At 35.1% G+C, this 12,771-nt stretch overlaps 1 protein-coding gene across 49 annotated transcripts in view; it reads right to left on the minus strand.

The window, feature by feature from the left end:
• The window catches only part of RIMS2 (regulating synaptic membrane exocytosis 2), a 586,561-nt gene that overhangs the window by 76,041 nt on the left and 497,749 nt on the right, over positions 1 to 12,771 (minus strand). For 31 of the 49 annotated variants that reach the window (XM_070477273.1, XM_070477271.1, XM_070477266.1 and 28 more), the window contains one exon: positions 11,014 to 11,255. The exons of the other annotated variants lie outside the window; for them this stretch is intronic. In XM_070477273.1, coding sequence (XP_070333374.1) covers positions 11,014 to 11,255 — 242 coding nt within the window. The remainder of the gene's footprint in view (positions 1 to 11,013; positions 11,256 to 12,771) is intronic. 49 annotated transcript variants of the gene reach the window in all.

Here is a 12,771-nt window from a genome sequence, read left to right on the forward strand (position 1 = left end):
AATATCTTTCACAAATTCTGCTGTTCTTTCCATAAATAATAACAAAACACTAGAATGTGAGATGAGAAATAAGAAATATTTCACATATATTGAATGATCATTTGTAGCTTTAAAAATTTCAGTGCAGTAGTTTAACATCTGGAGAAACATAGTTTTAAGTTATTTTATTAATATCTATAACAAAGATGCACTAAATCATTCATTCATTCATTCTAACATGTAGAGTATTTAGTAGATATCAACTGTTATCTTAGGTACCATAGATATAAAAATGGATGAGATGGGTGCCTACCATCAAGGATTTACAATCCAATGGGATTCAGACAAATTGAAATAAGTTATATAGAAAATGTTATGAATACACAGATGACTTAATAATCTAAAAACAGGTTTATATTTTTCTGCTATTAAAAAAAAATAGTCCAATTAGAGATTGGGTTCCCTGTGTCACAAAGCAAATACCCACTGCCTGGCTACACATGGTAATGTTATGTTTCTATGCTACTCTCTTAAATCACCCCACCTCTCTTTTGGACTGTATCCAAAAGTCTGTTCTCTCTGTCTGCATCTCTATTGCTGCCCGATACATAGGTTCATCAACACCATCTTTCTAGATTCCATATATATGCATTAATATGTGATATTTGTCTTTCTCTTTCTGACTTATTTCACTTTGTATAATAGGTTCTAGGTTAGACCACCTCATTAGAACTGACTCAAATGCATTCCTTCTTTTGGGGGAGAATTATCCCACTGTGTATATGTACCACACCTTCTTTATCCATTCATCTGTCAATGGACATCTAGGTTGCTTCTATGTCCTAGCTGCAATGAACATTAGGGTACATGTGTCTTTTTCAATTATGGTTTCCTCAGGGTATAGGCCCAGTAATGGGATTGTGGGCCATAATGGTAGTTTAATTCCTAGCTTTTTAATGAATTTCCATATTGTTTTCCATAGTGATTGTATCAATTTGCATTCCCACCAACAGTGCAAGAGGGTTCCTTTTTCTGCAGACCCTCTCCAGCATTTATTGTTTGTGGACTTTTTGATGATGGCCATTCTCACTGGTATGAGATGATAACATCATTGTAGCTTTGATCTGTATTTCTCTAATAATGAGTGATCAGAGCAGAAATAAATGAAAAAGAAATGAAGGGGACAATAGCAAAGATAAATAAAACCAAAAGCTGCTTCTTTCAGAAGATAAATGAAATTGACAAACTGTTAGCTATACTCATCAAGAAAAAAGGGAGAAGTTTCAAATCAATAAAATAAGAAATGAAAAAGTTGCAACAGACAACAGAGAAATACAAAGGATCATAAGGACCACTATGAGCAACTATATGTCAATAAAATGAACAATATGGAAGAAATGGACAAATTCTTACAAAAGTATAACCTTCCAAAATGGAACCAGAAAGAAATAGAAAACATGAACAGACCAATCACAAACATGGAAATTGAAACAGTATTCAACAAACAAAATTCCAGGGCCAGATGGCTTCACATGCAAATTCTATCAAAAGTTTAGAGAAGAGTTAACATATATCCTGCTCAAACTCTTTCAGTAAATTGCAGAGGAAGAGAAACTCCCAAATTCATTCTATGAGGCCACCATTACCATGATTCCAAAACCGGACAAGGATACCACAAAATAAGAAAATTACAGGCCAATATCACTATCATTGATGAAAGTAGATGCAAAAATCCTCAACAAAATTCTAGCAAACAGAGTCAGCAAACAGAGTCTAACAACATATTAAAAGGATCATATATCATGATCAAGTGGACTTTATCCCAGGGATTCAAGGATTCTTCAATATGTGCAAATCAATCAATGTGATACGCCATATTAACAAACTGAAAGATAAAAACCATATGATCATCTCAATAGATAGAGAAAACTTTTGACAAAATTCAACACTCATTTATGATAAAAAAAAAAAAACTCTTCAGAAAGTAGTCATAGAAGGAATATACCTCAATATAATAAAAGCCATATACAACAAACCCACAGAAAACATTATTCTTAATGTTGAAAAATTGAAATCATTTCCTCTAAAATCAGGAACAAGAAAAGTGTGCCCACTCTCACAACTATTATTTAACATAGTTTTGGAAGAGATTAACTCTTAAAAGTTCCCATTTTAGGGAAAAAATTCTGTAACTGTACAAGGTGATAGATGTTAACTAGACTTATTGTAGTGATAATCTCACAACATATACAAAGACTGAATTTTCATGTTGTGCGCTTGAAACTAGTATGTTGTTTATCAATTATTCTTTGATTTAAAAAAAAGAAAATGGGCAAAGGACGCAAATGGACATTTCTACAAAGAAGATATACAAGTAGCCAATAAGCTCATGAAAAGATGCTCAATGTCACTAATCATTAGGGAAACAGAAATCTAATCTACAGGGAGAAATCTAAACTACAGCCCATTAGAATGACTATTATCAAAAAATAACAAGTGTTGGTGAGGATGTAGAGAAAATGGAACCCTTGTGTATCAATGGTGGTGATATAAAAGGTGTAGTTGCTATAGAAAACAATATGACGGTTCCTTAAAAAATTAAAAATAGATTTAGCACATGATCCAGCAATTCCATTTCTGGGCATAGGCCAAAAGAACTGAAAGCAGGGTCTGGAATACATACTTGCACACCCATGTTCACACAATGGCTAAAAGGGAGAAACAACTCAAATGTCCTTTGACAGTGACTGGATAAACAAAATGTGGTATACACACATACAATGGAATATTATCCAGCCTTAACAAGGAAGGTAATTCTGACATATGCTACACTTTGGATGAACTTGGAGGACATTATGCAAAGTGAAATAAGTCAGTCTCAAAAGGACAAACACTATATGATTCCACTTATATTAGGTACCTAAAGTCATCAAATTCACAGAGACAGAAAATAGAATGGTGATTGTCAGAAGCTAGGGGAAAAAGCAAATGGGGAATTATTTCAGTTTTATAAAATGAGGAGTTCTGGAGATGGATGGTGATAATGGTACCACAGCAGTATGAAGGTATTAATGTCACTGAATTTAATGCCACTTAAAAATGGTTAAGTGGTCAATGGTAAATTCTATGCTATGTATATTTTACCACCATTGGGCTTCCCTGGTAGTTCAGCTGGTAAAGAATCCTCCTGCAATGCAGGAGACCCATTTGATTCCTGGGTCAGGAAGATCCCCTGGAGAAGGAACAGGCTTCCCACTCCAGTATTCTTGGGCTTCCCTGGCGGCTCAGCTGGTAAAGAATCCACCTGCAATGTGGGAGACCTGGGTTTGATACCTGGGTTGGGAAGATCCCCTGGAGGAGGGCAAGGCAACCCACTCCAGCATTCTTGCCTGGAGAATCCCCATGGACAGGGAAGACTTGTAGGCTGCAGTCCATGGAGTCACAGAGTCAGATATGACTGAGCGATCAAGCATGCAGAAAAATTAAAAATTAAATTTTGTAGAACAAATGGTACTGGTGAACCTATCTGCAGGGCAAGGATAGAGACACAGACATAGAGAACAGACTTGTGGACACAGTGAGGGAAGGAGAAGGGGGGACAAATTGGGATAGTAGCATGTAAACATATACATCACCACATGTGAAACGAGACCTAGTGGGAAGCTGCTCTCTAACGGAGACCTCAGCCCCGTGCTCTGTGACAGCCTAGAGGGATGGGATGGGGGTGGGGTGGGAGGGAGGCTCCAGAGGGGGACATATAACTTATGGCTGATTCACGACGTTGTACGGCAGAAACCAACACAGCATTGTAAAGCAAATATTCTTCAATTAAAGACAAATTTTAAAAAGATATGAAATTCAGTTTAAATTTAAGATATGTTAAATTAATTTCAGTAACAATAAAATTGCTCTTTCTCAGCCACTTGTTGATCCTAGTTTGCTACAGAAGTACTTAAACATAACTTATGCTAATAACAGCTTTCACTTATAAGGAATATTTTGTTTGCCTCATCTGTAACATTTGAACCACTTAAGCTTATTAGTAAATGACAAATAGTGACATGACTTTTAATTAATAATGGCTTGTAGAATTACTAGTGCTAAAGCCTTATTATAATTTCAATGGTGAGAAATAATGCCTAAATTTAGTGTTAAAGTCACATTCTTTGTTAGAATTCTTAACATATTAACCTTTAGTGTTAGTTTGGGATTTCTAATGACATAAGGAGACAGTACTACTATTTAACATCTATATTATTCTTCATTATTACAAAGTTATCTCTTAATAGATGTGAATTTAGCAAACATTCACTTAGAATTATTATATACTAGAACAGGGTTTTAAGCCTTTTGGAATTACATACTAGACAAGTTGTTTTAAATCTTTTAAAATATTACATCCATTTCAGTAAAAAATTATAAATATATTTACTTTTTGAATACACAAAATAATATACAAATATTTTAAAACATTACAATGAAATAAATTATTTGCAAGACATTATTCAATTGGCAAATTAACACTTTATGCCCTCAATAAAAATGTTTGAAGTAATGTTCATTTTAGTTTTTAAAAACACTGGTTTGCTTACAAAACTGTTTCCTCTTTTTCCTGAACACTCCCTGGACTACATTCCTAACCTCCCACTTTCCAGTATCTTGTGACTGAGTTGTAGCCAATGAAATACAAGCAGAAGTGACTTCACTATTTCCAATTGTTGCTCATAAACACTGTCCCACGTGCTGGCTGAATACACAGGCCTCCAAAGCCCTACAAGAGGGCAGAGCCATGAGATGAAAAGAGCCTCAAACTCTGAATGACCACAGGGCAGACCACCGTCTACTGGGAATAACTGATATTTGGACTGATATCTGCTCAGTGAATAAACTTCTTTTGTATCGAATTTTCATGGTTTATATTTTATAGCAGCTGGCACTATGTTAGCTAATAAACAGAGCAATTCAAAGGTCAGGTTTCGAATTCTGTTTTCTCATACTTGGTTTAAAGAATATCATAGTTGAAAAAGAAAGTTCACAAAGAAACACCATAGATCATACAAAGTATAAATGTAAAGTCATTGTTAATAATAGTGGCTAAAAATCCATATTTTATTTATTTTCCTGAGTACTTAGAATTTTCTAGTACTTCTTGTCATACTTAGGGTGTCACTGTATTTACTTCCCCAGCGCCTAATGAAAAGCTTGACTAAGGGTAGCATTTTCAGGTCTGCCTCTTCTGTGTAGTTGCAGTATTGGTATCACCCTCAGCTTCACTGCAAGCCTCTTGCAGTCTCTTTAAGCTTCTTGCCCACTTTCTCAGGGATAATGAAACCAACACCTCCAAAAAGGCATATGACACCTGACTGACACTCAGACCAACTGAGAAAACTAGGGTAAAGCCATATGTTAAGTATGGTAATGCTTAATTTCTTTTTCTGTCTTTTAGGCTAGAAGACAAAAATAAGTTCTACCATTTTTGTTCCACTCTCCAGAGAACTTCAGGAACTCCCAAGAAGCATATGGGCCTTTCATTGCAGATCAGTTTATCTGATATGATAGCAGACACTAGGAAGGATGTACAAAATAAGAGAAAAAAAAAAGTCTAGCCAAGAGATAAATATACAAATGATTAAAATTACTAAATGTTACAATTAGAGGAAATAAAAAGTACTATGTGAGCTTAGAAATTACTACAAGATGAAGAGAACTGAGATGCCTGAGTGGCCACAGGTGATAACAGCTGATCTCTGCTTCAGCTCTGGATCCGAAACTCTCTCACCTACTCAGTCTTCCCCAGAAGCATCCCCTCTGTTATTGAAAAACCAAAACTCTTCTTTGACTCTATTTCTTCCAAGCTATAGTCCTATTTTTTATTTTCTTTTTAAAATCAAAATTCTAGAAATTGTTTTTATTTGCATCAATACAGTAGTCATCAGTCACATGTACCTACTTAAAATTATACTAATTTAAGATGCAAAAAATGTGGTCAGTCACAGAAGCCACATACCAAGTACTCAACAGCCACACATTGTATTGGATAAAGCAGATGCAGAACTTGCCAACAATGCTAACAGTTCTATTGAACAGTGCTAGTCTAGGCTATAACAGAATAATTAAGAATGAAGAATGAATATACTGCCTGCATTTCAATCCCAACTTTGACCCTCACTAGTTGAGTAAACTTGGGGAACTTACTCTTTTTGCCTACATTAGTTTCCTCATCTGTAAAATGAGGATAATAGTAATTAATTCCTTCTCCATAACATTGCTGTGGGACTTAGATGATTTACATGTAAAGTGCCCCAAAAAACTGCCTAGCACATGAAAGTGCTCCATAAGTATTCAGTTCAGTTCAGCTCAGTCGCCGAGTCGTGTCCGACTCTTTGTGACCCCATGAACCACAGCACTCCAGGCCTCCCTGTCCATCACCAACTCCCAGAGTTTACTCAAACTCACGTCCATTGTGTCAATGATGTCATCCAACCATCTCATCGTCTGTCGTCCCCTTCTCCTCCTGCCCACAATCTTTCCCAGCATCAGGGTCTTTTCAAATAAGTCAGCTCTCCACATCAGGTGGCCAAAGTATTGGCGTTTCAGCTTCAATATAGGTGTTAAAAATTGTTTTAAAGGATCAGTCACATTTGTTTATTTTTAATTGATTCTATTCACTCATTTTATTTTTGGCTGCACTAGGTCTCCATCGCTGTGTGCAGGCTTCCTCTGGTTGCTGAGAGCAGGGTCTACTCTTTGCCGAGGTGTGTGGGCTTCCCACTGAGGTGGTTCCTCTTATTGTGGAGCAAGGGCTCCGCAGTTGCTGCACACCGGCGCAGTTGCCGGGCGACACGTGGAATCCTCCCGAACCCACTGGCAGGTCAGGGAAGTCCACGTGTATTCTTGAAATTATTCTCATAGTCTCTACCTCATCTCCCGTTTTTGTTAACCTGCTTCAATCAGGCTTTGTCCACCATTGCAAGGTTTGTCAAGGTTTGCCATATTCCTCCATCATGTGAAATCCAATGGTCAACTCCCAATCTTCATCTTATCTGAATTACCAGGAGCACTTGACAGAGATGACTGTCTTCCTTAAAATACTTCCTTCCTTTGGTTTCTAAGATACCATATTCTTCTTTTTCATTTTCTTTAATGGCTACTCTCTCTTTAGTTTCCTTTAATGGAGTCTCTTCCTGACTTCTAAATGTTGGTACATAACATGGCTCTGTTTTTATTATAGTTTTCTTCTTGATTCGAATTACACTAAGTAATATTATCTAGTGCCACAGCTTTAAATATTACCTGCTGATTACTCCCAAATTACATGTTTAGCTTGACCTACTAGACTACAGTTGCATATCTAATTAAACATATAACTGTACTTAGATGTTTAATGGGCATCTCAAAATCAACATGTCTAAAATAGAATTCCTGATTCCCCATATGAGGCTGAATTTGCTACTGATAGCTTACATCTGCAAAGTGATTTTTAAGTGCTGAAAGCATTTTCTTATACATTTAAGAAAATGATCTTATAAAAACCCTGTTAGGACAGCAGGTGTTAATTCCATATGTCAGATGAACATTCCATGACTCAGATATGTTGGGTAGGTTTTTTTAAGAGGCCATATTTGATATCTTATATAACTCAGGGTAAGCAATAGCATCCAAGTCTCTTTATTCACTCCATGCACTTTCTACAAGGTTGTGATGTTTAACAAGATATATTTAAGCTTTAAAAATGGCGAGTTTCCATTTAGCAGTCAAAGATACAAAATAGCATGGGGATAGAAGAGAGATATGACTTAGCTACTATGTGTATTAACCAACATATCTTTATAAATGGTTTCCCCTTCACCAATTATTAGTTATGTATGATTACTGATATAATTAGAATAATTTCTTTAGAAAGATACTATTTTGCTGAGCTTTCTACCCTTCAGAAGTCAAGCAAGCAGTCTTCATCTGGTCTTGAAAATTTATACTGGTAAAATGATATTTACTTTTATGATCATAAATATCATTTTAAGAAGCTGAAGACATTATGTATAATATATCATTCATTAAGTGATAACTCTACAACTTAAGTACATGCAGATTTCTACGCAGAGGCCAGGAAAATCAAAACAAAGGATCTAACGTAAGATCCAGCATCACAAATCCATCCATGTTTTAGATAATGCTATCATATGATCAAAGTTTAGGTAATAAATTTGAAGATTTCAGTTTTAAACACTGTTAGAGCTTACTACTGCATTTTTAAAGAAAAGAAAATACAAAATCTTACTTGAAACAGATACACATAAATACAGAATTTAGAAACCCAATGAAAATTTGGAGTTCAATAATTATGAAACTATCTCTGTTAGCTATTCTACAGTTAAACTTGGGCTTTAAAGTGAGAGATACTCTGAATTCTATTGTCAATACAGGTCAAAGCTATGCAGTGTGTAAACAGGAATAATTACACATTTTAAGACGCTAAAAATTTTAACCATTATAATGTCACTGAATACCAATGAAGACAATAACAAAAAGAAACACATTATTTTTTGCTATGCTATACATGTAAGAAGGCTATAACAAGGAAAAACTACATTTTTAAAATCTGCCAATATCACAGTGTTTCTGAAGATAAAAACCAAATCAGTGTATGGTCAGCAGAGCTCTATCATTAAATAAAAATACTGTCAAGGAAAGATATGTAGGATATTAATGCCAAAACTACTAAGAATGAAATTGATCATTGAGAAATACTGACCATTTTCTTCTTCAAATCTTCTACATTCTTAGTTACTGTGACACTGCTCTCATAGTATTTGTTCTTTCTTCATGATAACATCTCCTTGGTCTTCACTGGCTCCTCTTCCTCTGTCCAATTCTAAAAAATTAATCTTCCACAAAGTATTGTCTTCATCTACTGCTCTTTTTTTTTTTTAATCTACTGCTCTTTTATCTGTGGTGTTCTTTTTGGGCAATCTCACCCATGTTCATGGTTTCAAGCAACCTCTAAAATTGATAACTCCCAGATTTATATCTCTGGTTCTGACATGAGCCTTAGAAGTGTGTATTTAAATATGTTCTAGACATTTCTACTTGGATATTACATAGATATCTCAGATTCAAAGTGTCCTAAACTGAAGGACTCACCCTTCTTTCCCCAGTCTACTCCTTTTATGCTTCTAATATCCATTAATAGCACAACAACCATTCATCCATGGATGCAAGCCAGAAACATGAGGATCACCTTAGAATCTTCTCTCCTTCACCTCCCCACATCAAACCCGTCACTAAATTGTGTGGCGGACTGGCCTCAAGGCATGTGGGATCTTAGTGCCTTGACCAGGGATCAACACTGCACATTCTGTAAGGGAAGACAGTCTTAACCACTGGGCCACAGGGAAGTCCCTGACATAGGATCTTGAAGTAATCTGTTTAAGTATATATCTTCTGCTAGAGTATAAGCAACTCAGGTTATAAATGATTTCTGACTCATTTGTGTTCTCGATTTTCCTGGCACACAAGTGTTCAATATTTATCCAAAACCCCCAAATGAACAGAATTAATTATTTAGTTTAACACCACATATTCTCTAACTTGTAGTCTTATTAGTGTCTATTTTAGGTTCTTCATTTAAAAAAATTAATAGACTTTATTTTTAGAGCAGTTTTAGGTTTACAAATGTAAGTTTTAAATAGAAAAATGCAATAAAGTTCTAACTGCTAGAGAAAAAAACCTCTCAACTTCAAAAAGCCAACATCATTTTAGCACAACACAATTAAATATGTATGTATAAATATTAGCAATTAAAAAAATCATTTAGATATGTTCTCTATGTCCATACATTAAATCCCTAATTCTAATAACATTTAAAAACACTAAGTAAAAAATTAAACTCTAAATTAATATTAAACATAAATTAAAAATTAAACATTAAAAAAAAACCCTCTAACATAATCACAGTAAACATAGTAAGTTACAACCAGGATATAGGAAAGCCATCAAAGTCTTATTTCAATATAATATTATTATATAAGGCTCAAATTTGCAGAATCACTGGTATAGTTTGTAAAAATAAGATTAGGCGGGTCCAGGAACTAACATACCCTTAAATTCTTTTGTGTTGTAGATTTATGCCCTGACTTCTCTGTACCAAAACCACAGTATTCAGACATAAATGAGATTTAATCCATTTGCCTATAATTTATTTGCTGTAAAAGAAACACCACATTACATGCTTTTGTTTGTGTGTTAAGTAGAAGATATGCTATTATTTCCCAGATACCAGGGACTGAATGTTTAATTATCAACACCCATTTGAAAAAAGACATTGCTTTGACTCACAAATAAATTCTTAATTGCTAACAGTGGCTTTTCTGAGTTAGGAGTGTGGTATCTAATTTATTTTTGCAGATGTGATTTAGAGACTGAATTTTCAAATAGCAAAGCTTTGAATATCTTCCCTGTCAGCAGAAAATTCCTCCACCCCTGCAGCTGGAGAATATTGCTGCTTGAAGTTTTAACCGGGAAAGTAAAAACTGCAGTGAGGAAATTGATACAACTGGTAAATGCTGCTTACAAACTGAAAAAGAAGTTAGGTTGTCAGCAATAAGAGAAGTATATTATTCACACAAAATATGTGATGTCATCTTCATCATGGTAACTTGCTGGGAGTGGAAATTAACTTGGTGGGTTCCAACTTGAGGAACCTAAAGAAAAGCAAACATCTCGCAGATCAGAGCACCTTTGCAAAGGACCAGAAACTGAAATCAGGGGAACCACAGCTGAGCTCCTCCTTGAGGAGAAAAGAAGTGAAGCGCATGTCAAGAACAGTAACCAAGGTTCACTTCCAAGCAGGTTCGCTCATCACTGAAAAACAAAGTCAAGGTTATATTTTCAGAAAGGTCCGCTAGTTTAAAATGCCCCTTTCCTTCTGGTACTTGTCATCATCCACACATTACTGAGGCAGAATGAGTAAGAGAAAAGATTATGTGTTTTAATTACAACTCAATTAGGAAGTCAACAGTACATAAAAATGCCTACCTGTTTGGCTGAGCTGAGAAGCACTGCGGCTCTTCCGGGAAAGACCAACGATAGCTACCATTTTGGCCCCAATGCTAGAGCGTCGCTTTTTGCTGCTGGTGCCCAAGGCCCCCACTGCGGTGTCCGACTGGCTGCCATCATTCTTCTCCAGCGAGCACATGTCTCCGCTGATGCTGGTGCTTTTGGTCATGTTCTTCCCTGAGATGCCCATTTGTCTGCTTTGCATTTTGGATGTAAAGACACTGTAGGCCCATGGATTGTTAAAAGTGATGGCAAGAGCAAAAAGGAAAAGACAGAAAAGGGTATTTTAGATGAAATATCTGGAGTATAATTCAGTTATATCATTAATGGGGCATGCTTTTAGGATTTAAAATTTTTCAAACACCTTGGTTTTGAATGGGTTTTATTATTCAGGGCCAACCTTAACATAAGTATCCAAAATCAGACATGTTTTCATTTCTGCTTTCAAAGAAGACACTGGTTTGCATGGCCATAGTGGGGAGAAAAAAAAGATTTGTGAAAAATAAGTGGGCTCATTTAAGAGAATATGCTGTCTTATGAGTACAATATGCTTTAAGACAGTCATATAACAGAAAACAAACAAACAAAAAGAAGTTTCCAAACCATTTTTCTCTAATTCGCTTTACTATAGCCATCAAAGAGAAATTCTATGACTGGGGAAATTTTACAAAAAAATGGCAAAAATGACGGCATCTACTGCTGCGTGGCTGTTTAATTTTCTCATTATATTAATAAGATTTTCCTAAACCTTGTTAAATTTTCTAACAGGGATTGATGTTTTCATTAGTTTTGAATTAAAAATAATTTATTTCACTTTACATTTTCATATTTATTGATATGTCTATATTCCAAAAAGGAAGGAAAAATTTTCCCCTTGTATTCATTTGAAAGAAAGAAAAGTCATTAGCAGTTTTCTATACAATATGGTCAGAAGGCAATAATTTTTAAACACTTTTTTTCCTTTATCCAGAGTAATATCTACTAAAAGGTAAGGATTAGGAATCAAACTTGGGCACGCCTGGCATGGAGTCCTAACCACTGGACTGCCAGGGAATACCTAACATGTTAGTTTTATTAACCTATGTTCATTTTCTCCAAGTATTTAAGAGGGAAAAGACTCAGTGTGAATTTTTTAAAAAGACAGTAAAGTGTACTATTTTATCATTCATATTAGTTTCAAGAAGAAATGAAGCATAAACAGACCAAGAGATAGCAAGAAAGGAGACAGTGTATATACTTCTATGGTGACACAAATTAATCATTTTCAAGTTTGTTTGATTTTGCTATTTTTCAATAAGCAACTATAGAATAAAGTAGAAAAAGTTTGGAAACAGATGGGGGCTTCAATCCTAGGTTTACTGCTACTTAACTGACTTCCTTCAGAAAGTTTATTGCTTCTACTTGATCCTCAGGGTCCTCATTTATAAGAGAATATTTCACTGTAGCTTCTTATTTTAAAGAGTAGACATAATAAGATTAAAATAAATATTCAATAAATAGAAATGACAGCAATTAGGGAATATAGGCAATACATAAAATAAGGCTAAAGCCCTTCAACATACATAATGTAAATACTTAAAAGCATCAAAAAATAATCTTTATAAATTTTAAGATTTCTGAGATTCAAGTGTCTAAAATGGTTTTCATATAGCCAGCGTCATGTGGCTAAATGCAGGGTGGACTACACTGGGAGTCAGGAAATCTGGATATGAATTTTTGCTTTACTGACTAATCTTA

Source organism: Odocoileus virginianus, chromosome 15, assembly GCF_023699985.2.
Source record: "Odocoileus virginianus isolate 20LAN1187 ecotype Illinois chromosome 15, Ovbor_1.2, whole genome shotgun sequence".
NCBI lineage: Eukaryota > Metazoa > Chordata > Mammalia > Artiodactyla > Cervidae > Odocoileus > Odocoileus virginianus.